This window comes from Engystomops pustulosus, chromosome 2, assembly GCF_040894005.1.
Source record: "Engystomops pustulosus chromosome 2, aEngPut4.maternal, whole genome shotgun sequence".
NCBI classification, from domain to species: domain Eukaryota; kingdom Metazoa; phylum Chordata; class Amphibia; order Anura; family Leptodactylidae; genus Engystomops; species Engystomops pustulosus.
Genome location: NC_092412.1, coordinates 262,795,128 through 262,821,030, shown reverse-complemented (window position 1 = coordinate 262,821,030; position 25,903 = coordinate 262,795,128). Strand labels below are relative to the sequence as shown.

Genomic DNA, 25,903 nt, shown 5'->3' with positions numbered 1-25,903 from the left:
TCCCCCCAAAAAAATATGTGAATGTGAGATTCATGTCATTACGATTCAGGTAGAGGGCAAACTCCTGGAAGTGAGATTCATCGTCGACCCACACCCACACCAGGTCGTCTATATATCTACCCAACCACCTAATAGACGCCCGGTGTGGGTTGTCAGTCGAAAAGATGAACCTCTCCTCCCACTGTATCATATAGATGTTGGCAAATGATGGGGAAAATTTAGCCCCCATGGGAGCGCCCTCTACCTGAAAGAAAAATTGTCCATTAAACAAAAAAAAATTATTATTTTCCAATAAAAACTCGGTGGCCATGAGTAAAAATTTTTTAAGTTCATCAGAATAGTTACTATAACTAGTTCCTCTGCACTTAGAAACTATTAAAAGCAGGTCCGCTCATTTTTTTATGTAGACCTTGACAAAGACACATCTGTGTCGAAACGCGTCGGTCTGTGACGCTAGCTGTGTATTCCCAATTGTGTTTTTACCCTTTGTATCAATAAAAGGATTCTTTTCCACTCTACGATATGTGCTGGATTTGAAGCTATCTGTTTCGCCAAGTTCTAGATGAGGTTGAAGGTTGGACATTTCATTATTAGGATCAGAACTGGAGATGGAGAACCTTCCTTAGCGATAAGATCCATATAACTCATGAGATGACCCCGAGACGTTCCCCTCATCCCAGAACCATGCGCCATTTCCATGTGACATCTTCCTCACTCTCTCCGGAGCAGAAGCCTCGCTGTTCCTTCTGATAATCCCCTGTGATCCATTCTCCATGAATCCGTCCAGTGACCCGGAGACTTGCACTGGGTCACCTCCTTACATCTCTTCGAGGCAAAGTCTCAACAAGGAGACATCATGGCCATAACACACTCCATCACACCCAACGTGACCATTGGCTCCTCCCAAGATCCGGAGAGAGACGTGGACATGAGGAACATTAGGAGGCCGGGTGACCATCTACTGTCTTGTGCCCCTTGGAAGCCATCTTGTTGGCTCTGGTTGCCCCTTTGTGTCATGACACCCTCCGTCCACATATTGTCATCCTTTTTTTTTTGTTTTTTTGGCATTTAATAACGACCTTTCTCCTTTTCCTGTTGTTTCAGTTAAAGGATCAAGAAAGTTAAGTCTGCCAACAGATCTTAAGACTGATCTTGGTACGGTAGGCGAGAGCCAACACTTTTTAAAGCTTCCTCACTCTCATTTGGCAAACCAACCAGTCCCATGAGATCTCCAGGTCCTCCTTCCAATGCTTGGCTTGGCCGAGGTTTCCCTATCCATGCAGTCCTCCTGTTGGCAGCATCTTCAGCATCTCTGCCTGTGTACATCCCATTCCCCTTGTGGCCGCATTGTGTACATCATCTCGGAGCAGTCACATTGGGAGAAGCCAGTGAGATGTCTACATGCTCATTACCATCTCAGTACCGACTATTCCTGTAACCCCCCACCCAATGTCATATGCCAAAACCCATAGTCCTGCTGTATACTTTGTACTGGATCCACACGAATGTTTTACATTGTTTATGCTGTTTGTTCTGTAATGGGGGGGGGGGGAGATTCCGAGATTATGGTGCAGTCTTCATTCCAGTCTTGGATGTAAGTGGAGAGATCTACCATTAGAGGGACTGACTATGGAGATCAGTGGTCCTCTCTCCACTTCCTGACTCATTTGTACTTGTTTGTTCTCGTCCTAATGTGACCCCTTAGTGATTGTACAGAACTATGGAATTAATGCTGCTCTATAATAAGAATGTTAATAATGTAAGCTGTGTAACAATTATCAGGCTTCTTTGCTCCTCCCCTATCACATTGACCACTTCCAGGAAGAGAAAGGGGTGCTGGGCCTGAACTCAATCACAAACCCTATTCCCTACCTAATAGCCTCACAAACCGCAGTGGTAATGGACTACTGGTTGACAGTCCCTGCACTGTGCTTAGAACAGAGGTAAGAGGAACAGGCAGATAAATGTACAGAATCGAGACAGTCCTGGTTGGGGTTCTAAATCAGGCAGGTTCCGGATCAGGTTGGTGTTCAAGGTTCTACATCAGACAGCACCCAGGCTCAGATACAGGTTCTACATCAGACAGCACCCAGGCTCAGGTACAGGTTCTACATCAGACAGCACCCAGGCTCAGGTACAGGTTCTACATCAGACAGCACCCAGGCTCAGATACAGGTTCTACATCAGACAGCACCCAGGCTCAGGTACAGGTTCTACATCAGACAGCACCCAGGCTCAGGTACAGGTTCTGGATCAGACAGCACCCAGGCTCAGGTACAGGTCCGGGATCTGATTGGGGCTCAAGGTTCTGGGTAAGGTAGTATCCAGGCTCAAGTACAGGTTCAGGGTTCCGGGATCAGAGCTGATAGAACAGGACAGGAAGCAGATATGTCAATGGGAGTGAAGCTGCAGTAACTTGATTCAGCCACTGCACAGTGAATGGCGCTGTCTACTATCTTTTCCATTCTCTGTGTATTATCTGTGGGGTCTCAGAGTCGCCCTTCAGGTCCAGGCGGCTGCAGGACGTGTGGGGGGTGACGCTGTGTAGACGAGGGTCTTGAGGTCCGCTGACTGTATACAATTGATCTATAGCTCTGCCACATACCGTAGCGCTCGCAGGTCACTGACGCCGCTCTTCTGTCTTGTAGATCACGTGAACGGCCACTGTACAAGTCCCACGTCACAGTCCTGCAGCTCCGGGAAGAGGATCTCCAGCGCCGATGCCACCAAATCCAACCGCAGGGGCCCCGGCAGACCACCTTTCCGAAAAGCCCAGTCTGCTGCGTGTATGGAGATCTCCCTGCCGGTCACTACTGAGGGTGAGGAGCAATGAGCACCCATTGTACACCCTCCGCCCAGGGTCACCAGCCAAAGCCGTGCCAGGCAGAGGTGCCATGTGGTACCAAGCCTCCTGAGGTGCTGGCATTACCCCTACTCTGTGCCTAGAGATGGGTGGCATGTCCTGTGCTCTGTGCCTAGAGATGGGTGGCATGTCCTGTGCTCTGTGCCTAGAGTCGGGTGGCATGACCCCTACTCTGTGCCTAGAGATGGGTGGCATGTCCTGTGCTCTGTGCCTAGAGATGGGCGGCATGTCCTGTGCTCTGTGCCTAGAGATGGGTGGCATGTCCTGTGCTCTGTGCCTAGAGATGGGTGGCATGTCCTGTGCTCTGTGCCTAGAGATGGGTGGCATGTCCTGTGCTCTGTGCCTAGAGATGGGTGGCATGTCCTGTGCTCTGTGCCTAGAGATGAGTGGCATGTCCTGTGCTCTGTGCCTAGAGTCGGGTGGCATGACCCCTACTCTGTGCCTAGAGATGGGTGGCGTGACCCCTACTCTGTGTCTAGAGATGGGTGGCATGACCCCTACTCTGTGCCTAGAGATGGGTGGCATGTCCTGTGCTCTGTGCCTAGAGATGGGTGGCATGACCCCTACTCTGTGCCTAGAGATGGGTGGCATGTCCTGTGCTCTGTGCCTAGAGATGGGTGGCATGACCTGTGCTCTGTGCCTAGAGATGGGTGGCATGTCCTGTACTCTGTGCCTAGAGATGGGTGGCATGACCTGTGCTCTGTGCATAGAGATGGGTGGCATGTCCTGTGCTCTGTGCCTAGAGATGGGTGGCATGTCCTGTACTCTGTGCCTAGAGATGGGTGGCATGACCCCTAATCTGTGCCTAGAGATGGGTGGCATGAACCCTAATCTGTGCCTAGAGATGGGTGGCATGACCTGTACTCTGTGCATAGAGATGGGTGGCATGTCCTGTGCTCTGTGCCTAGAGATGGGTGGCATGACCCCTACTCTGTGCCTAGAGATGGGTGGCATGTCCTGTGCTCTGTGCCTAGAGATGGGTGGCATGTCCTGTACTCTGTGCCTAGAGATGGGTGGCATGTCCCGTTCTCTGTGCCTAGAGATGGGTGGCATGTCCTGTGCTCTGTGCCTAGAGATGGGTGGCATGACCCCTACTCTGTGCCTAGAGATGGGTGGCATGTCCCGTTCTCTGTGCCTAGAGATGGGTGGCATGTCACGTGCTCTGTGCCTAGAGATGGGTGACATGTCCTGTACTCTGTGCCTAGAGATGGGTGGCATGTCCTCTGCTCTGTGCCTAGAGATGGGTGGCATGTCCTGTACTCTGTGCCTAGAGATGGGTGGCATGTCCTGTACTCTGTGCCTAGAGATGGGTGGCATGTCCTGTGCTCTGTGCCTAGAGATGGGTGGCATGTCCTGTGCTCTGTGCCTAGAGATGGGTGGCATGTCCTGTGCTCTGTGCCTAGAGATGGGTGGCATGTCCTGTGCTCTGTGCCTAGAGATGGGTGGCATGTCCTGTGCTCTGTGCCTAGAGATGGGTGGCATGTCCTGTGCTCTGTGCCTAGAGATGGGTGGCATGTCCTGTACTCTGTGCCTAGAGATGGGTGGCATGTCCTGTGCTCTGTGCCTAGAGATGGGTGGCATGTCCTGTACTCTGTGCCTAGAGATGGGTGGCGTGACCCCTACTCTGTGTCTAGAGATGGGTGGCATTACCCCTAATCTGTGCCTAGAGATGGGTGGCATGTCCTGTGCTCTGTGCCTAGAGATGGGTGGCATGTCCTGTACTCTGTGCCTAGAGATGGGTGGCATGTCCTGTGCTCTGTGCCTAGAGATGGGTGGCATGTCCTGTGCTCTGTGCCTAGAGATGGGTGACATGTCCTGTGCTCTGTGCCTAGAGATGGGTGACATGTCCTGTGCTCTGTGCATAGAGATGGGTGGCATGTCCTGTGCTCTGTGCCTAGAGATGGGTGACATGTCCTGTGCTCTGTGCCTAGAGATGGGTGGCATGTCCTGTACTCTGTGCATAGAGATGGGTGGCATGTCCTGTGCTCTGTGCCTAGAGATGGGTGACATGTCCTGTGCTCTGTGCCTAGAGATGGGTGGCATGTCCTGTGCTCTGTGCCTAGCGTTAGATGGCATGTCCTGTGCTCTGTGCCTAGCGTTAGATGGCATGTCCCTTGTAGTGTCACTAGTTACTCCTCTGGCTTTGTGCACACTGTGCAGTACCTGTTGTCGCCTCTTCTGGATCGAGACCTTCAGGGGGACATCCCCGTCCCTCTAATAAGGCAGCGAGCGTTACCACACATCGAGTGTGTACAGAGCCCGAGACAGACAGATCCTGAACCTGCGGCTGGATGTCCCCTCCATTGTATTGGAGGTTCTCTAGTCACAGCTAGAGCTGCAGTCATCACTGTGAGCCCCGACAGCCTCCTGTAATCCACCCTAACCACAACATCAAGACTCTAATCTCATGCCTCATAGTCCAGTCACATCCAGAGCTGCAGTCATAATTCTGCCTTATAATGAATCAGACCTGAGGCCTGAGCTTCTTCCTCCATCCCAGTGTATGACGCCCCCTGCCGGCCATGATTATTACCCCTGCTGCCCGGTTCTGAGCTGTCTGTGCGGGTCTTGCTACCACCTAGATTGCCTGCTGTTTGTTGTGCATGTGCCCCCAACCCAAAAGTTTCCCCCACTCCCTTGTAGTGACCCTGCCGTCGACATAGTGACCCTCACATCACCTTCATCGGATGGTCAGGCTCTCATGTCTATTGGTCATTCCCTGCTGTATGGCTCATCCTCTGGGTAACCTCCTCCTCCTAGTGATGAGCCCCCATTACATTGGGGGAGCACTTGGCTATACGGATAAGACCCCCAGAGAATGCCTTACACCCCATTACAGACCCGGGTGGTATCAATGATGTATTCGCGGGCACAAGGAGGGGCAGACACGGACCATGTACCCCGGGGCAGAGGTCCTACCAAAGAGTTACCACTAGATGACAAGAGACTGACCCCACGCAGGATAGAAACCCTAAGTGCCCTTCTGTATGGATCTTGGTGGACATTTCTGCCCTCAGGGTAGTCATGTGCATGGTGTAAGACACAGGAGATACTTGACGATGGATGGGAGATGTGTTGGAGAAGTCTGGAGATGAGGCAGATGTGCAGAAGCTGGTGTAGGATGGTATTTGTTGGACTGTATTGTCAAATATGAGGTGGTTGGTGGATACGTCCTGTGGGACTCTTCTGTAGGGATGGTCAGAGGTTGGTGAATACGTCCTGGAGGACTCTTCTGTAGGGATGGTCAGTGGTTGGTGGATACGTCCCGGAGGACTCTCTGTAGGGATGGTCAGAAGTTGGTGGATACGTCTTGTCTGACTCTTCTGTAGGTATAGTCAATGGTTGATGGATTCGTCCTGGAGGACTTTTCAGTAGGGATGATCAGTGGTTGGTGGACATGTCCATGAGGACCCTTCCATAGGGATGGTCAGTGGATACATTCTGTAGGACTGTTCGGTAGGGATGCTCAGTAAATGGTGGATTCGTCCTGGTGAACTTTTCTGTATTGATGGCCAATGGTTGGTCTTTACATCCTGTGGGGATGCTCAGTAGTGGGTCGATACATCCTTTAGGAGTCTTCCGTAGGCATCATCAGAGGTTGATTGTTATGTCCAGGAGGACTCTTTTCTATGGATGGTCAGTGGTAGGTGGATATGTCCTGGGGAACTCTTCTGTAGGGATTGTCAGAGGATGGTGAATATGTCCTAAGGGACTCTTCTGTATTGATGGCCAGTGGTTGGTCAATACATCCTGTAGGACTTTTCTGTAGGGACAGTCAGAGGTTGGTGGATATACTCTGGAGAAGTCTTCTGTAGGGATGGTCAGAGGTTTGTGGATACGTCTTGGAGGACTCTTCTGTAGGGATGGACAGAGGTTAGTGGATACGTCCTGTGGGACTCTTCTGTAGGGATGGACAGAGGTTTGTGGATACGTCCTGTGGGACTTTTCCGTAAGGATGGTTAGAGGTTGATGGATACGTCTTGGAGGACTCTTCTGTAGGGATGGTCAGAGGTTGGTGGATACGTCTTGGAGGACTCTTCTGTAGGGATGGTCAGAGGTTGGTGGATACGTCTTGGAGGACTCTTCTGTAGGGATGGTCAGAGATTGGTAGATACATCTTGGAGGACTCTTCTGTAGGGATGGTCAGAGGTTTGTGGATATGTCTTGGAGGACTCTTCTGTAGGGATGGACAGAGGTTAGTGGATACGTCCTGTGGGACTTTTCCGTAAGGATGGTTAGAGGTTGGTGGATACGTCTTGGAGGACTCTTCTGTAGGGATGGTCAGAGGTTGGTGGATACGTCTTGGAGGACTCTTCTGTAGGGATGGTTAGAGGTTGGTGGATACGTCTTGGAGGACTCTTCTGTAGGGATGGTCAGAGGTTGGTGGATACGTCTTGGAGGACTCTTCTGTAGGGATGGTCAGAGATTGGTAGATACATCTTGGAGGACTCTTCTGTAGGGATGGTCAGAGGTTTGTAGATACGTCTTGGAAGACTCTTCTGTAGGGATGGTCAGAGGTTTGTAGATACATCTTGGAGGACTCTTCTGAAGGGATGGTCAGAGGTTTGTGGATACGTCTTGGAGGACTCTTCTGTAGGGTTGGTCCGAGGTTGGTGGATACGTCTTGGAGGACTCTTCTGAAGGGATGGTCAGAGGTTTGTGGATACGTCTTGGGGGACTCTACCATAAGGATGGTCAGAGGTTTGTGGATACGTCTTGGAGGACTCTTCTGTAGGGATGGTTAGAGGTTTGTAGATACGTCTTGGAGGACTCTTCTGTAGGGATGGTCAGAGATTGGTAGATACATCTTGGAGGACTCTTCTGTAGGGATGGTCAGAGGTTTGTGGATACGTCTTGGAGGACTCTTCTGTAGGGATGGTTAGAGGTTGGTGGATACGTCTTGGAGGACTCTTCTGTAGGGATGGTCAGAGGTTTGTAGATACGTCTTGGAGGACTCTTCTGTAGGGATGGTCAGAGATTGGTAGATACATCTTGGAGGACTCTTCTGTAGGGATGGTCAGAGGTTTGTGGATAAGTCTTGGAGGACTCTTCTGTAGGGATGGTCAGAGGTTTGTAGATACGTCTTGGAGGACTCTTCTGTAGGGATGGTCAGAGGTTTGTGGATACGTCTTGGAGGACTCTTCTGTAGGGATGGTCAGTGGTTGGTGGATACGTCTTGGAGGACTCTTCTGTAGGGATGGTCAGAGGTTGGTGGATACGTCTTGGAGGACTCTTCTGTAGGGATGGTCAGAGGTTTGTAGATAGGTCTTGGAAGACTCTTCTGTAGGGATGGTCAGAGGTTTGTAGATAGGTCTTGGAAGACTCTTCTGTAGGGATGGTCAGAGGTTTGTAGATAGGTCTTGGAAGACTCTTCTGTAGGGATGGTCAGAGGTTTGTAGATACATCTTGGAGGACTCTTCTGAAGGGATGGTCAGAGGTTTGTGGATACGTCTTGGAGGACTCTTCTGTAGGGTTGGTCCGAGGTTGGTGGATATGTCTTGGAGGACTCTTCTGAAGGGATGGTCAGAGGTTTGTGGATACGTCTTGGGGGACTCTACCGTAAGGATGGTCAGAGGTTTGTGGATACGTCTTGGAGGACTCTTCTGTAGGGATGGTCAGAGGTTGGTGGATACGTCTTGGAGGACTCTTCTGTAGGGATGGTCAGAGGTTTGTAGATACGTCTTGGGGGACTCTACCGTAAGGATGGTCAGAGGTTTGTGGATACGTCTTGGAGGACTCTTCTGTAGGGATGGTCAGAGGTTTGTAGATACGTCTTGGAGGACTCTTCTGTAGGGATGGTCAGAGGTTGGTGGATACGTCTTGGAGGACTCTTCTGTAGGGATGGTCCGAGGTTGGTGGATATGTCTTGGAGGACTCTTCTGAAGGGATGGTCAGAGGTTTGTGGATACGTCTTGGGGGACTCTACCGTAAGGATGGTCAGAGGTTGGTGGATACGTCTTGGAGGACTCTTCTGTAGGGATGGTCAGAGGTTGGTGGATACGTCTTGGAGGACTCTTCTGTAGGGATGGTCAGAGATTGGTAGATACATCTTGGAGGACTCTTCTGTAGGGATGGTCAGAGGTTTGTGGATATGTCTTGGAGGACTCTTCTGTAGTGATGGACAGAGGTTAGTGGATACGTCCTGTGGGACTTTTCCGTAAGGATGGTTAGAGGTTTGTGGATAAGTCTTGGAGGACTCTTCTGTAGGGATGGTCAGAGGTTTGTAGATACGTCTTGGAGGACTCTTCTGTAGGGATGGTCAGAGGTTTGTGGATAAGTCTTGGAGGACTCTTCTGTAGGGATGGTCAGAGGTTTGTAGATACGTCTTGGAGGACTCTTCTGAAGGGATGGTCAGAGGTTGGTGGATACGTCTTGGAAGACTCTTCTGTAGGGATGGTCAGAGGTTTGTAGATACGTCTTGGAAGACTCTTCTGTAGGGATGGTCAGAGGTTTGTGGATACGTCTTGGAGGACTCTTCTGAAGGGATGGTCAGACGTTTGTGGATACGTCTTGGAGGACTCTTCTGTAGGGATGGTCAGAGGTTTGTAGATACATCTTGGAGGACTCTTCTGTAGGGATGGTCAGAGGTTTGTGGATACGTCTTGGAGGACTCTTCTGTAGGGATGGTCAGAGGTTTGTAGATAGGTCTTGGAAGACTCTTCTGTAGGGATGGTCAGAGGTTTGTAGATAGGTCTTGGAAAACTCTTCTGTAGGGATGGTCAGAGGTTTGTAGATAGGTCTTGGAAGACTCTTCTGTAGGGATGGTCAGAGGTTTGTAGATACATCTTGGAGGACTCTTCTGAAGGGATGGTCAGAGGTTTGTGGATACGTCTTGGAGGACTCTTCTGTAGGGTTGGTCCGAGGTTGGTGGATATGTCTTGGAGGACTCTTCTGAAGGGATGGTCAGAGGTTTGTGGATACGTCTTGGGGGACTCTACCGTAAGGATGGTCAGAGGTTTGTGGATACGTCTTGGAGGACTCTTCTGTAGGGATGGTCAGAGGTTGGTGGATACGTCTTGGAGGACTCTTCTGTAGGGATGGTCAGAGGTTTGTAGATACGTCTTGGGGGACTCTACCGTAAGGATGGTCAGAGGTTTGTGGATACGTCTTGGAGGACTCTTCTGTAGGGATGGTCAGAGGTTTGTAGATACGTCTTGGAGGACTCTTCTGTAGGGATGGTCAGAGGTTGGTGGATACGTCTTGGAGGACTCTTCTGTAGGGATGGTCCGAGGTTGGTGGATATGTCTTGGAGGACTCTTCTGAAGGGATGGTCAGAGGTTTGTGGATACGTCTTGGGGGACTCTACCGTAAGGATGGTCAGAGGTTGGTGGATACGTCTTGGAGGACTCTTCTGTAGGGATGGTCAGAGGTTGGTGGATACGTCTTGGAGGACTCTTCTGTAGGGATGGTCAGAGATTGGTAGATACATCTTGGAGGACTCTTCTGTAGGGATGGTCAGAGGTTTGTGGATATGTCTTGGAGGACTCTTCTGTAGTGATGGACAGAGGTTAGTGGATACGTCCTGTGGGACTTTTCCGTAAGGATGGTTAGAGGTTTGTGGATAAGTCTTGGAGGACTCTTCTGTAGGGATGGTCAGAGGTTTGTAGATACGTCTTGGAGGACTCTTCTGTAGGGATGGTCAGAGGTTTGTGGATAAGTCTTGGAGGACTCTTCTGTAGGGATGGTCAGAGGTTTGTAGATACGTCTTGGAGGACTCTTCTGTAGGGATGGTCAGAGGTTGGTGGATACGTCTTGGAAGACTCTTCTGTAGGGATGGTCAGAGGTTTGTAGATACGTCTTGGAAGACTCTTCTGTAGGGATGGTCAGAGGTTTGTGGATACGTCTTGGAGGACTCTTCTGAAGGGATGGTCAGACGTTTGTGGATACGTCTTGGAGGACTCTTCTGTAGGGATGGTCAGAGGTTTGTAGATACATCTTGGAGGACTCTTCTGTAGGGATGGTCAGAGGTTTGTGGATACGTCTTGGAGGACTCTTCTGTAGGGTTGGTCCGAGGTTGGTGGATACGTCTTGGAGGACTCTTCTGTAGGGTTGGTCCGAGGTTTGTAGATACGTCTTGGAGGACTCTTCTGAAGGGATGGTCCGAGGTTGGTGGATACGTCTTGGAGAACTCTTCTGTAGGGATGGTCCGAGGTTGGTGGATACGTCTTGGAGGACTCTTCTGTAGGGATGGTCAGACAGATGGATCAGTTGTCAATGAGAAATGGTGATGGCGATGAACCTGGGCTTTTGGTGTAACGTGGGGGATGGGAATATAACAGGTGCCTTGTTTTTGCTCGGCTCTTCTAGCAGTAGGTTACATATCCAGAAGGTCCATGCTCCAGCAGTTACACGGAGTCAGTACATACTCAAATGACGAATACCACTATTCTGCAAACTCCTGGGCAGAGAAAGGTAAGACCCGTGTGTAGCTCTGTGCGTCCTGTGCTAGTTCTGTCTGTGCAGTAGCGTAGTATATGTATCGTACGTAACATCTATAATGCCGCCATATACTGCACACACGTGTCCCAAGTGTCACAGCAGGACGGTGGGGGCTCATTTATGGTTAGTGTGACCTCCAAGCCTGGACATTCAGGTAGGATCATGGTAGCGGCACCAACATCTAATGACCCATATAGAAGTGCAGAAAGGGTCCACTTCATGGTGCGCCCCATAACTCAGCTCCGTGTATGGAGGTGCAGAGAGGGTCCTCTTCATGGTGCGCCCCATAGCTCGGCTCCGTGTATAGATGTGCAGAGAGGGTCCACTATATTGTGCCCCCCATAGCTCTGCTCCGTGTATGGAGGTGCAGAGAGGGTCCTATTCATGGTGCGCCCCATAACTCAGCTCCATGTATAGATGTGCAGAGAGGGTCCTATTCATGGTGCGCCCCATAACTCAGCTCCGTGTATGGAGGTGCAGAGAGGGTCCACTTCATGGTGCGCCCCATAACTCAGCTCCGTGTATGGAGGTACAGAGAGGGTCCACTTCATTGAGCGCCCCATAGCTCGGCTCCGTGTATTGAGGTGCAGAGAGCGTCCACTTCATGGTGCGCCCCATAACTCAGCTCCGTGTATAGAGGTGCAGAGAGGGTCCACTTCATTGTGCGCCCCATAACTCAGCTCCGTGTATAGATGTGCAGAGAGGGTCCTCTTCATGGTGCGCCCCATAGCTCAGCTCCATGTATGGAGGTGCAGAGAGGGTCCTCTTCATGGTGTGCCCGATAGCTCGGCTCTGTGTATGGAGGTGCAGGGAGGGTCCACTTCATGGTGCGCCCCATAGCTCGGCTCCGTGTATAGAGGTGCAGAGAGGGTCCACTTCATGGTGCACCCCATAGCTCTGCTCCGTGTATAGATGTGCAGAGAGGGTCCACTTCATGGTGCGCCCCATAGCTCAGCTCCGTGTATAGATGTGCAGAGAGGGTCCACTTCATGGTGCACCCCATAGCTCAGCTCCGTGTATAGATGTGCAGAGAGGGTCCTCTTCATGGTGCACCCCATAGCTCAGCTCCATGTATAGATGTGCAGAGAGGGTCCACTTCATGGTGCGCCCCATAGCTCTGCTCCGTGTATGGAGGTGCAGAGAGGGTCCACTTCATGGTGCGCCCCATAGCTGAGCTCCGTGTATAGATGTGCAGAGAGGGTCCACTTCATGGTGCACCCCATAGCTCAGCTCCGTGTATAGATGTGCAGAGAGGGTCCACTTCATGGTGCACCCCATAGCTCAGCTCCGTGTATGGAGGTGCAGAGAGGGTCCTCTTCATGGTGCACCCCATAGCTCAGCTCCGTGTATAGATGTGCAGAGAGGGTCCACTTCATGGTGCGCCCCATAGCTCTGCTCCGTGTATGGAGGTGCAGAGAGGGTCCACTTCATGGTGCGCCCCATAGCTCGGCTCCGTGTATAGAGGTGCAGAGAGGGTCCACTTCATGGTGCACCCCATAGCTCTGCTCCGTGTATAGATGTGCAGAGAGGGTCCACTTCATGGTGCGCCCCATAGCTCAGCTCCGTGTATAGATGTGCAGAGAGGGTCCACTTCATGGTGCACCCCATAGCTCAGCTCCGTGTATGGAGATGCAGAGAGGGTCCTCTTCATGGTGCGCCCCATAGCTCAGCTCCGTGTATGGAGATGCAGAGAGGGTCCTCTTCATGGTGCGCCCCATAGCTCAGCTCCGTGTATGGAGGTGCAGAGAGGGTCCTCTTCATGGTGCACCCCATAGCTCAGCTCCGTGTATAGATGTGCAGAGAGGGTCCTCTTCATGGTGCACCCCATAGCTCAGCTCCGTGTATGGAGATGCAGAGAGGGTCCTCTTCATGGTGCACCCCATAGCTCAGCTCCGTGTATAGATGTGCAGAGAGGGTCCACTTCATGGTGCGCCCCATAGCTCTGCTCCGTGTATAGATGTGCAGAGAGGGTCCACTTCATGGTGCGCCCCATTGCTCAGCTCCGTGTATGGAGGTGCAGAGAGGGTCCTCTTCATGGTGCACCGCATAGCTCAGCTCCGTGTATGGAGGTGCAGAGAGGGTCCACTTCATGGTGCGCCCCATAGCTCAGCTCCGTGTATGGAGGTGCAGAGAAGGTCCACTTCACGGTGCGCCCCATAGCTCAGCTCCGTGTATGGAGGTGCAGAGAGGGTCCTCTTCATGGTGCGCCCCATAGCTCAGCTCCGTGTATGGAGGTGCAGAGAGGGTCCACTTCATGGTGCGCCCCATAGCTCAGCTCCGTGTATGGAGGTGCAGAGAGGGTCCTCTTCATGGTGCACCCCATAGCTCAGCTCCGTGTATAGATGTGCAGAGAGGGTCCACTTCATGGTGCGCCCCATAGCTCAGCTCCGTGTATAGAGGTGCAGAGAGGGTGTGCAGAGAGGGTCCACTTCATGGTGCACCCCATAGCTCAGTTCCTTGTATGGAGGTGCAGAGAGGGTCCTCTTCATGGTGCGCCCCATAGCTCAGCTCCGCGTATAGAGGTGCAGAGAGGGTCCACTTCATGGTGCGCCCCATAGCTCAGCTCCGTGTATAGATGTGCAGAGAGGGTCCACTTCATTGTGCGCCCCATAGCTCAGCTCCGTGTATAGATGTGCAGAGAGTGTCCACTTCATGGTGCGCCCCATAGCTCAGCTCCGTGTATAGATATGCAGAGAGGGTCCACTTCATGGTGCGCCCCATAGCTCAGCTCCGTGTATAGAGGTGCAGAGAGGGTGTGCAGAGAGGGTCCACTTCATGGTGCACCCCATAGCTCAGTTCCATGTATGGAGGTGCAGAGAGGGTCCTCTTCATGGTGCGCCCCATAGCTCAGCTCCGCGTATAGAGGTGCAGAGAGGGTCCACTTCATGGTGCGCCCCATAGCTCAGCTCCGTGTATAGATGTGCAGAGAGGGTCCACTTCATGGTGCGCCCCATAGCTCTGCTCCGTGTATAGATGTGCAGAGAGGGTCCACTTCATGGTGCGCCCCATAGCTCAGCTCCGTGTATGGAGGTGCAGAGAGGGTCCACTTCATGGTGCGCCCCATAGCTCAGCTCCGTGTATGGAGGTGCAAAGAGGGTCCTCTTCATGGTGCGCCCCATAGCTCAGCTCCGTGTATAGATGTGCAGAGAGGGTCCACTTCATGGTGCGCCCCATAGCTCTGCTCCGTGTATAGATGTGCAGAGAGTGTCCACTTCATGGTGCGCCCCATAGCTCAGCTCCGTGTATGGAGGTGCAGATAGGGTCCTCTTCATGGTGCGCCCCATAGCTCAGCTCCGTGTATGGAGGTGCAGAGAGGGTCCTCTTCATGGTGCACCCCATAGCTCAGCTCCGTGTATAGATGTGCAGAGAGGGTCCTCTTCATGGTGCACCCCATAGCTCTGCTCCGTGTATAGATGTGCAGAGAGGGTCCTCTTCATGGTGCACCCCATAGCTCTGCTCCGTGTATGGAGGTGCAGAGAGGGTCTACTTCATGGTGCGCCCCATAGCTCAGCTCCGTGTATGGAGATGCAGAGAGGGTCCTCTTCATGGTGCACCCCATAGCTCAGCTCCGTGTATAGATGTGCAGAGAGGGTCCACTTCATGGTGCGCCCCATAGCTCTGCTCCGTGTATAGATGTGCAGAGAGGGTCCACTTCATGGTGCGCCCCATTGCTCAGCTCCGTGTATGGAGGTGCAGAGAGGGTCCTCTTCATGGTGCACCGCATAGCTCAGCTCCGTGTATGGAGGTGCAGAGAGGGTCCACTTCATGGTGCGCCCCATAGCTCAGCTCCGTGTATGGAGGTGCAGAGAAGGTCCACTTCACGGTGCGCCCCATAGCTCAGCTCCGTGTATGGAGGTGCAGAGAGGGTCCTCTTCATGGTGCGCCCCATAGCTCAGCTCCGTGTATGGAGGTGCAGAGAGGGTCCACTTCATGGTGCGCCCCATAGCTCAGCTCCGTGTATGGAGGTGCAGAGAGGGTCCTCTTCATGGTGCACCCCATAGCTCAGCTCCGTGTATAGATGTGCAGAGAGGGTCCACTTCATGGTGCGCCCCATAGCTCAGCTCCGTGTATAGAGGTGCAGAGAGGGTGTGCAGAGAGGGTCCACTTCATGGTGCACCCCATAGCTCAGTTCCTTGTATGGAGGTGCAGAGAGGGTCCTCTTCATGGTGCGCCCCATAGCTCAGCTCCGCGTATAGAGGTGCAGAGAGGGTCCACTTCATGGTGCGCCCCATAGCTCAGCTCCGTGTATAGATGTGCAGAGAGGGTCCACTTCATTGTGCGCCCCATAGCTCAGCTCCGTGTATAGATGTGCAGAGAGTGTCCACTTCATGGTGCGCCCCATAGCTCAGCTCCGTGTATAGATGTGCAGAGAGGGTCCACTTCATGGTGCGCCCCATAGCTCAGCTCCGTGTATAGAGGTGCAGAGAGGGTGTGCAGAGAGGGTCCACTTCATGGTGCACCCCATAGCTCAGTTCCATGTATGGAGGTGCAGAGAGGGTCCACTTCATGGTGCGCCCCATAGCTCAGCTCCGTGTATAGAGGTGCAGAGAGGGTGTGCAGAGAGGGTCCACTTCATGGTGCACCCCATAGCTCAGTTCCATGTATGGAGGTGCAGAGAGGGTCCTCTTCATGGTGCGCCCCATAGCTCAGCTCCGCGTATAGAGGTGCAGAGAGGGTCCACTTCATGGTGCGCCCCATAGCTCAGCTCCGTGTATAGATGTGCAGAGAGGGTCCACTTCATGGTGCGCCCCATAGCTCTGCTCCGTGTATAGATGTGCAGAGAGGGTCCACTTCATGGTGCGCCCCATAGCTCAGCTCCGTGTATGGAGGTGCAGAGAGGGTCCACTTCATGGTGCGCCCCATAGCTCAGCTCCGTGTATGGAGGTGCAAAGAGGGTCCTCTTCATGGTGCGCCCCATAGCTCAGCTCCGTGTATAGATGTGCAGAGAGGGTCCACTTCATGGTGCGCCCCATAGCTCTGCTCCGTGTATAGATGTGCAGAGAGTGTCCACTTCATGGTGCGCCCCATAGCTCAGCTCCGTGTATGGAGGTGCAGATAGGGTCCTCTTCATGGTGCGCCCCATAGCTCAGCTCCGTGTATGGAGGTGCAGAGAGGGTCCTCTTCATGGTGCACCCCATAGCTCAGCTCCGTGTATAGATGTGCAGAGAGGGTCCTCTTCATGGTGCACCCCATAGCTCAGCTCCGTGTATGGAGATGCAGAGAGGGTCCTCTTCATGGTGCACCCCATAGCTCAGCTCCGTGTATAGATGTGCAGAGAGGGTCCACTTCATGGTGCGCCCCATAGCTCTGCTCCGTGTATAGATGTGCAGAGAGGGTCCACTTCATGGTGCGCCCCATTGCTCAGCTCCGTGTATGGAGGTGCAGAGAGGGTCCTCTTCATGGTGCACCGCATAGCTCAGCTCCGTGTATGGAGGTGCAGAGAGGGTCCACTTCATGGTGCGCCCCATAGCTCAGCTCCGTGTATGGAGGTGCAGAGAAGGTCCACTTCACGGTGCGCCCCATAGCTCAGCTCCGTGTATGGAGGTGCAGAGAGGGTCCTCTTCATGGTGCGCCCCATAGCTCAGCTCCGTGTATGGAGGTGCAGAGAGGGTCCACTTCATGGTGCGCCCCATAGCTCAGCTCCGTGTATGGAGGTGCAGAGAGGGTCCTCTTCATGGTGCACCCCATAGCTCAGCTCCGTGTATAGATATGCAGAGAGGGTCCACTTCATGGTGCGCCCCATAGCTCAGCTCCGTGTATAGAGGTGCAGAGAGGGTGTGCAGAGAGGGTCCACTTCATGGTGCACCCCATAGCTCAGTTCCTTGTATGGAGGTGCAGAGAGGGTCCTCTTCATGGTGCGCCCCATAGCTCAGCTCCGCGTATAGAGGTGCAGAGAGGGTCCACTTCATGGTGCGCCCCATAGCTCAGCTCCGTGTATAGATGTGCAGAGAGGGTCCACTTCATTGTGCGCCCCATAGCTCAGCTCCGTGTATAGATGTGCAGAGAGTGTCCACTTCATGGTGCGCCCCATAGCTCAGCTCCGTGTATAGATGTGCAGAGAGGGTCCACTTCATGGTGCGCCCCATAGCTCAGCTCCGTGTATGGAGGTGCAGAGAGGGTCCACTTCATGGTGCGCCCCATAGCTCAGCTCCGTGTATGGAGGTGCAAAGAGGGTCCTCTTCATGGTGCGCCCCATAGCTCAGCTCCGTGTATAGATGTGCAGAGAGGGTCCACTTCATGGTGCGCCCCATAGCTCTGCTCCGTGTATAGATGTGCAGAGAGTGTCCACTTCATGGTGCGCCCCATAGCTCAGCTCCGTGTATGGAGGTGCAGATAGGGTCCTCTTCATGGTGCGCCCCATAGCTCAGCTCCGTGTATAGATGTGAAGAGAGGGTCCACTTCATGGTGCGCCCCATAGCTCTGCTCCGTGTATAGATGTTCAGAGAGTGTCCACTTCATGGTGCGCCCCATAGCTCAGCTCCGTGTATAGATGTGAAGAGAGGGTCCACTTCATGGTGCGCCCCATAGCTCTGCTCCGTGTATAGATGTTCAGAGAGGGTCCACTTCATGGTGCGCCCCATAGCTCAGCTCCGTGTATAGATGTGCAGAGAGTGTCCACTTCATGGTGCGCCCCATAGCTCTGTACCGTGTATAGATGTGCAGAGAGTGTCCACTTCATGGTGCGCCCCATAGCTCAGCTCCGTGTATGGAGGTGCAGATAGGGTCCTCTTCATGGTGCGCCCCATAGCTCAGCTCCGTGTATAGATGTGAAGAGAGGGTCCACTTCATGGTGCGCCCCATAGCTCTGCTCCGTGTATAGATGTTCAGAGAGTGTCCACTTCATGGTGCGCCCCATAGCTCAGCTCCGTGTATAGATGTGAAGAGAGGGTCCACTTCATGGTGCGCCCCATAGCTCTGCTCCGTGTATAGATGTTCAGAGAGGGTCCACTTCATGGTGCGCCCCATAGCTCAGCTCCATGTATAGATGTGCAGAGAGTGTCCACTTCATGGTGCGCCCCATAGCTCTGTACCGTGTATAGATGTGCAGAGAGGGTCCACTTCATGGTGCGCCCCATAGCTCAGCTCCGTGTATAGATGTTCAGAGAGGGTCCACTTCATGGTGCGCCCCATAGCTCAGCTCCGTGTATAGATGTGCAGAGAGTGTCCACTTCATGGTGCGCCCCATAGCTCTGCTCCGTGTATAGATGTGCAGAGAGGGTCCACTTCATGGTGCGCCCCATAGCTCAGCTCCGTGTATAGATGTTCAGAGAGGGTCCACTTCATGGTGCGCCCCATAGCTCAGCTCCGTGTATAGATGTGCAGAGAGTGTCCACTTCATGGTGCGCCCCATAGCTCTGCTCCGTGTATAGATGTGCAGAGAGGGTCCACTTCATGGTGCGCCCCATAGCTCAGCTCCGTGTATAGATGTGCAGAGAGGGTCCACTTCATGGTGCGCCCCATAGCTCAGCTCCGTGTATGGAGGTGCAGGTTATAACACTGAGTGATTTCACAGGGGATTCTCCTTGTAGGTTTCTTGTATTTCCAGGATATTCCACAAATCTTTCGCTTTTCCCCCTGTAGAAAGTCGGGAAAGCTCATTCAGCCGCTCGCGCAGCTCCAGCGTGTCCAGTATCGACAAGGAGGCCAAAGAGGCCATCACTGCGCTGTACTTCATGGAGACCTTCGCCCGCAAGACTGACCAGGCTCCTTCACCGTGCCTGTGGGTGGGCACCAGCCTGGGCATGGTGCTGATCGTATCCCTGAACGTACCACCCACTGAGGAGCAGAGGCAGAGCGAGCCCGTGCAGGCGTCTCCCAGCGGTAAGTGATGGCGTCACGTAGGACATCTCCATGAGAGGTGAAGCTGGGTCCACATGACCTGTAGTGGTGGAGCTAGAGTGTCGAAAACGCAACATGTGACCGCAGCCGCAGGGATTTGCTGCCGCTGTCTAGTCTGATACATTGTAACAACCCTCAGCTGTGGCGATTAGGTTTGTTTCCAGGGACATGGTTCTGTATTGGCCCATATTTCCCCCCTGCCTGCAGGTACCGTGCTCACCATGAAGGGCGCTGTCCTGACCTTCTCCTGCCTGGATTGTATGGGGTCATTGATTCACCCATCGTATGAAGTCTGGAGGGACCTAAACAGCGGAGAAGACAACGAGAGGACGAGGAAAAGGAAACTGGTGGCTTTCTCCCCATCCTCCTCACAGGACATTGGAGACCACCAGTACGCCATCGTCTGCTCAGAGAAGCAAGCCAAAGTGTTCTCACTGCCATCGCAGAGCTGCCTGTACGTGCACAACATCACCGAGACGTCCTTCCTGCTGCGGGCCGACGTGGTCACCATGTGCAACACCGTCCTCCTGGCCTGCTTCTGTGCCAACGGCCACATCATGACCATAAGGTGAGAGCAGACCACCATGACCGAGGCCACCAGCAGTAGCCACAGAGGCGTAAACACCTAAACCTATCTCCATACTTAGAACCATAGAGAACATAGACCTGATGGTTTTGTCGTTGCAGCCTCCCCAGCCTCCGCCCGCTTCTCGATATCAACTACTTACCGCTGACAGATATGAGGATAGCGCGGACCTTCTGCTTCACCCATCATGGACAGGCCCTGTATCTGTGCTCCCCCAGTGAGATCCAGAGGATCACCTACAGCCAGGAGATGTGTGAGAGCCTACAGGTGAGTGCCGCCCCTGGGATCCCGTGTGCGTGGAGCTGAGGACACAGCCCTTCCCTGCCCCCAGTCTGTGTGACATTGCCTGGTCCTGGTGTATGTGGTCCCCCAGGCAGTCATAATAGTGGGGGGCAGTATATCCCCGGAGAGATGGATATGGTCTCTGGTATTAATTTGGCTTTTCATCCCTTTTCTGCTCCTTTTGCTCAGGATATGCTCGCAGACCTCTTCTCGCTGGTGGAGACCCCCGAGGCCCAGAACAGAGGATTCCTGAAGGGACTGTTTGGGGGAAGTGGACAGACGCTGGACCGGGAAGAGCTGTGTACGTGGCCAAGATGAATAAGGGGCCCAACAGTAATCATTAGGCCAAACACGGGGGCCAACAGTAATCATGGGGCCAAACACAGGGGCCACCAGTAATCATGGGGCCAATCATAGGGGCCAACAGTAATCATGAGGCCAAACACGGGGGCCAACAGTAATCATGAGGCCGAACACAGGGGCCAACAGTAATCATGAGGCCAAACACAGGGGCCAACAGTAATCATGAGGCCAAACACAGGGGCCAACAGTAATCATGAGGCCAAACACAGGGGCCAACAGTAATCATGGGGCCAAACACAGGGGCCAACAGTAATCATGAGGCCAAACACAGGGGCCAACAGTAATCATGAGGCCAAACACAGGGGCCACCAGTAATCATGGGGCCAATCATAGGGGCCAACAGTAATCATGAGGCCAAACACAGGGGCCACCAGTAATCATGGGGCCAAACACAGGGGCCAACAGTAATCATGAGGCCAAACACAGGGGCCACCAGTAATCATGGGGCCAAACACAGGGGCCACCAGTAATCATGGGGCCAATCATAGGGGCCAACAGTAATCATGAGGCCAAACACGGGGGCCAACAGTAATCATGAGGCCAAACACGGGGGCCAACAGTAATCATGAGGCCAAACACAGGGGCCAACAGTAATCATGGGGCCAAACACAGGGGCCAACAGTAATCATAGGGCCAAACACAGGGGCCAACAGTAATCATGAGGCCAAACACAGGGGCCACCAGTAATCATAGGGCCAAACACAGGGGCCAACAGTAATCATAGGGCCAAACACAGGGGCCACCAGTAATCATAGGGCCAAACACAGGGGCCAACAGTAATCATAGGGCCAAACACAGGGGCCAACAGTAATCATAGGGCCAAACACGGGGACCAACAGTAATCATGAGGCCAAACACAGGGGCCACCAGTAATCATAGGGCCAAACACAGGGGCCAACAGTAATCATAGGGCCAAATAGGAGCACATGGTAATGATGAGGTCAGTCTTAGGGGCCAACCATCCCGCTCCCTGCTGGTTCCGTGTCAGGATGTTCCTGCTGATTTCCAGTTACTAGAGCATTGCATTGTGGGAACACAGGCCGTAGCTCCAGTCCTTGTCCATAGCCATCGGAATTGTTAGTGCAGCTCTGGAGTTACTACTCCCATCCTCTGTGCACTGATGATCACTTTCTGTGTCTTAGTTGGACAAGCCACAGCGGGGATCGGCTCCCGCTACCTGGCAGAGCATATCCCGGGGCAGAGGAGCGTGGAAGGGGTTAAAGGGGCGGCCACCGGAGTGGCAGCGGATCTGAGCCGAGCTCGCCAGGCGCTGGATGAGAGAGGGCAGAGGCTCGGAGAGCTGGAGGACAAGACCGAGCGCATGATGACCAGCGCAGAAGCCTTCTCCAAACACGCACACGAGGTGAGGCCGCCCCACCATGCTTTACACTGCAGCCCCTGCCCCGCACCCACCGATACCCCACACCCACTGTGCTTTACACTGCAGCCCCTGCCCCGCACCCACCCCTACCCCACACCCACTGTGCTTTACACTGCAGCCCCTGCCCCGCACCCACCCCTACCCCACACCCACCATGCTTTACACTGCAGCCCCTGCCCCGCACCCACCAATACCCCACACCCACTGTGCTTTACACTGCAGCCCCTGCCCCGCACCCACCCCTACCCCACACCCACTGTGCTTTACACTGCAGCCCCCGCCCCGCACCCACCCCTACCCCACACCCACTGTGCTTTACACTGCAGCCCCAGCCCTGCCCCGCACCCACTGTGCTTTACACTGCAGCCCCCGCACCCACCCCTACCCCACACCCACTGTGCTTTACACTGCAGCACCCACCCCTACCCCACACCCACTGTGCTTTACACTGCAGCCCAGCCCTGCACCCACCCCTACCCCACACCCACTGTGTTTTACACTGCAGCCCCCGCACCCACCCCTACCCCACCCCTACCTCACACCCACTGTGCTTTACACTGCAGCTCCAACCCTGACCCACACCCACTGTGCTTTACACTGCAGCCCCAGCCCTGCCCCTCACCCACTGTGCTTTACACTGCAGCTCCCACCCTGCCCCACACCCACTGTGCTTTACACTGCAGCCCCCGTCCGTCCCACACTTTACAATTGAGCCCCTGCCCCGCACCCACTGTGCTTTACACTGCAGCCCCCGCCCGTCCCACACTTTACACTTGAGCCCCTGGCTGCACAGAGCACAGCAGTGTGAGGTCTGATTACACTCTGCTGGCAGATCCCTATAAGGAAGGTTTTCTTGATTTTTTTCCTGTCTCTTCACAGCTGATGCTGAAATACAGGGATAAGAAGTGGTACCAGTTCTAGGTCCGGTTCTGATCCAGGACCGTCTATCGATGGCTAAACTCCAGCATTCTCCAGCCTTGGTGGGGGCAGCACTGAGCGGACATCTGGGACTGCACCGATACCGTAGTGACCCCTCCCCCTGCGGCAGAGGCGGGGCTCCACGCACTTCTCTTCCTAGATCCTCCAGAGGGCATGACGAGTTTTTTTTTTTAAAAGTGTTTTCTTAAAACCAAAAAAAAAATCAGTGTCCTGTAAAATCTTGGCTGTACCCCCCCCCTCCCCCCCCCCAAACCCCCGCACTCCACTCCCGGTGACGACTCTGCGCAGAACACGTACAATCCGAATATGCATGACGAGAGCCGCATGTCGTGAATGGTAGAGGGGGCAGCAGGATGGAGGAGTCCTGGGGGCGGAGTCTTTCCACACCCGCCTCCTTCCCATTGTTTATCTTCCAGCTTTGTCTTTGCTGCACTTAGCCCCGCCCCCGGATGACGGAGATCAGCGGCAACAGGCCAAAGAGATGTACAGATGTATAAAGAGAGAAATTATCCAACCAGACGCTGGGCTGCACCTCCCCCACCCAGACACTTCCCGGGGGGGCCGCGCTCTGTGCCATTCACCCCCAGGTCTATCCATAGATTAGTTCTACAACCTGAAAGCAAAATATTATGTGTTTGAAATTAAAGTGTGATATGACATCCCAATACAGGGGGCTCCGTGTGCCTCATTTAACCCCTCATCAACCTGGACAATGGCCCCAACCCAGGGAGGATCAACATCTCCTCTCACAGCGGGAAGTCCCAGCCTGAGCTCATCCATTATGGAAAGTCTGATCCCGAGACATCATACAGTGAACATGAACACATCTCTTATACTCCAGGTCCTTGTGCTGTGATCACTGCTCTGCACAGTCTGGGCTTCTCTCCATGAGATACAAGAGGTAGTCACCTGGAGAGGTACAAGAGGTAGTCACCTGGAGAGGTACAAGAGGTAGTCACCTGGAGAGGTACAAAAGGTATCTAGACTGTGCAGAGCAGTGATCACAGCACAAGGAGCTGGAGTATAAGAGATTCCCCGGGGTCTCACACTGTTTGCTCTATAATTCCACATGTGATAATTCAGAGTGCTGAGGCCCTCAGTGCGAATCTACAATTATTATAGTCAGGAAAATACAGAAAACTCTGAAAGATCTACCAATGACCCATCTTCATGGGGGAAGAGCCAGCCACGATCCCCTCTTCATGGTGGAAGAGCCAGCCACGATCCCCTCTTCATGGTGGAAGAGCCAGCCACGATCCCCTCCTTCATGGTGGAAGAGCCAGCCACGATCCCCTCCTTCCTGGTGGAAGAGCCAGCCACGATCCCCTCCTTCATGGGGGAAGACCCCGCCACGATGCCCTCCTTCATGGGGGAAGACCCCGCCACGATCCCCTCCTTCATGGGGGAAGACCCCGCCACGATCCCCTCCTTCATGGGGGAAGACCCCGCCACGATCCCCTCTTCGTGGGGGAAGACCCCGCCACGATCCCCTCTTCATGGGGGAAGACCCAGCCACCAACTATTTTCATGGTAGAAGACCCAGCCACAATGCAAAACCCAGTCACGACCCATCTTCATGGGGGAAGAGCCATCCACGATCCCCTCTTCATGGGGGAAGACCCAGCCACGTTCCCCTCTTCATGGGGGAAGACCCAGCCACGATCCCCTCTTCATGGGGGAAGACCCAGCCACGATCCCCTCTTCATGGGGGAAGACCCCGCCACCAACCATCTTCATGGTAGAAGACCCAGCCACAACCCAAAACCCAGTCACGACCCATCTTCATGGGGGAAGACCCAGCCACAACTCATCTTCATGTCAGAAGATCCACCTACGACCCATCTTCATTATGGAAGAGCCAGCCACCACCCATCTTCATGGGGGAAGACCCAGCCACGATCCCCTCTTCATGGTGGAAGACCCAGTCACGATCCTTTCTTCATGGTGGAAGACCCAGTCACGATCCTTTCTTCATGGTGGAAGACCTAGTCACGATCCCCTCTTCATGGTGGAAGACCCAGTCACGATCCCCTCTTCATGGTGGAAGACCCAGTCACGATCCCCTCTTCATGGTGGAAGACTCAGTCACGACCCAAAACCCAGTCACGACACATCTTCATGGGTGAAGACCCAACCACAACTCACCTTCATGCCGGAAGATCCAACTACGACCCATCTTCATGGTGGAAGAGCCAGCCACCACCCATCTTCATGGGGTAAGACCCAGCCACGTTCCCTTCTTCATGGGGGAAGAACCAGCCATGCTCCCCTCTTCTTGGTGGAAGACCCAGCCACGACCCAAAACCCAGTCCTGACCCATCTTCATGGGGGAAGCCCCAGCCACAACTTATCTTCATGCCGGAAGATCCACCTAAAACCCATCTTCATTATGGAAGAGCCAGCCACCACCCATCTTCATGGTGAAAAAGCCAGCCACCACCCATCTTCATGGTGAAAGAGCCAGCCACGTTCCCCTCTTCATGGAGAAAGACGCAGCCATGACCCAAAACCCAGTCACGACCCATCTTCATGGGGGAAGAGCCAGCCACGATCCCCTCTTCATGGGGGATGAGCCAGCCACGATCCCCTCTTCATGGGGGAAGAGCCAGCCACGATCCCCTCTTCATGGGGGAAGAGCCAGCCACGATCCCCTCTTCATGGGGGAAGAGCCAGCCACGATCCCCTCTTCATGGGGGAAGACCCAACCACGATCCCCTCCTTCATGGGGGAAGACCCAACCACGATCCCCTCCTTCATGGAGGAAGAGCCAGCCATGATCCCTTCATGGGGGAAGAGCCAGCCACGATCCCCTCTTCATGGGGGAAGACCCAGCCATGACCCAAAACCTAGTAACGACCCATCTACATGGTGGAAGAGCCAGCCACCACCCATCTGCATGGTGGAAGAGCCAGCCACGATCCCTTCTTCATGGAGGAAGACCCCACCATGATCCCCTCTTCATGGGGGAAGACCCCGCCACGATCCCCTCTTCATGGGGGAAGACCCCACCACGATCCCCTCTTCATGGGGGAAGACTCAGCTACCAACCATTTTCATGGTAGAAGACCCAGCCACAATGCAAAACCCAGTCACGACCCATCTTCATGGGGGAAGACCCAGTCACAACTCATATTCATGTCGGAAGATCCACCTATGACCTGTCTTCATGGAGGAAGACCCAGCCACAATCCCCTCTTCATGTAGGAAGACC

The 25,903-nt window shown here is 53.8% G+C and overlaps 1 protein-coding gene across 12 annotated transcripts in view; it reads left to right on the top strand.

Annotated features, from left to right (window-relative positions):
* The window catches only part of STXBP5L (syntaxin binding protein 5L), a 746,575-nt gene extending 723,216 nt beyond the window's left edge, over positions 1-23,359 (top strand). For 4 of the 12 annotated variants that reach the window (XM_072139030.1, XM_072139027.1, XM_072139026.1 and 1 more), the window contains 8 exons: positions 2,649-2,819; positions 11,171-11,275; positions 18,884-19,123; positions 19,349-19,709; positions 19,829-19,994; positions 20,199-20,310; positions 21,515-21,735; positions 22,633-23,359. In XM_072139030.1, coding sequence (XP_071995131.1) covers positions 2,649-2,819; positions 11,171-11,275; positions 18,884-19,123; positions 19,349-19,709; positions 19,829-19,994; positions 20,199-20,310; positions 21,515-21,735; positions 22,633-22,674 — 1,418 coding nt within the window. In that variant the 3' untranslated portion in view covers positions 22,675-23,359. Of the gene's footprint in view, positions 1-1,104; positions 1,156-2,648; positions 2,820-11,170; positions 11,276-18,883; positions 19,124-19,348; positions 19,710-19,828; positions 19,995-20,198; positions 20,311-21,514; positions 21,736-22,632 lie in introns of all 12 variants that reach the window. The other 8 variants (XM_072139024.1, XM_072139028.1, XM_072139036.1 and 5 more) reach the window with 4 other exon arrangements.
* The last annotated feature ends 2,544 nt before the right edge of the window (positions 23,360-25,903 follow it).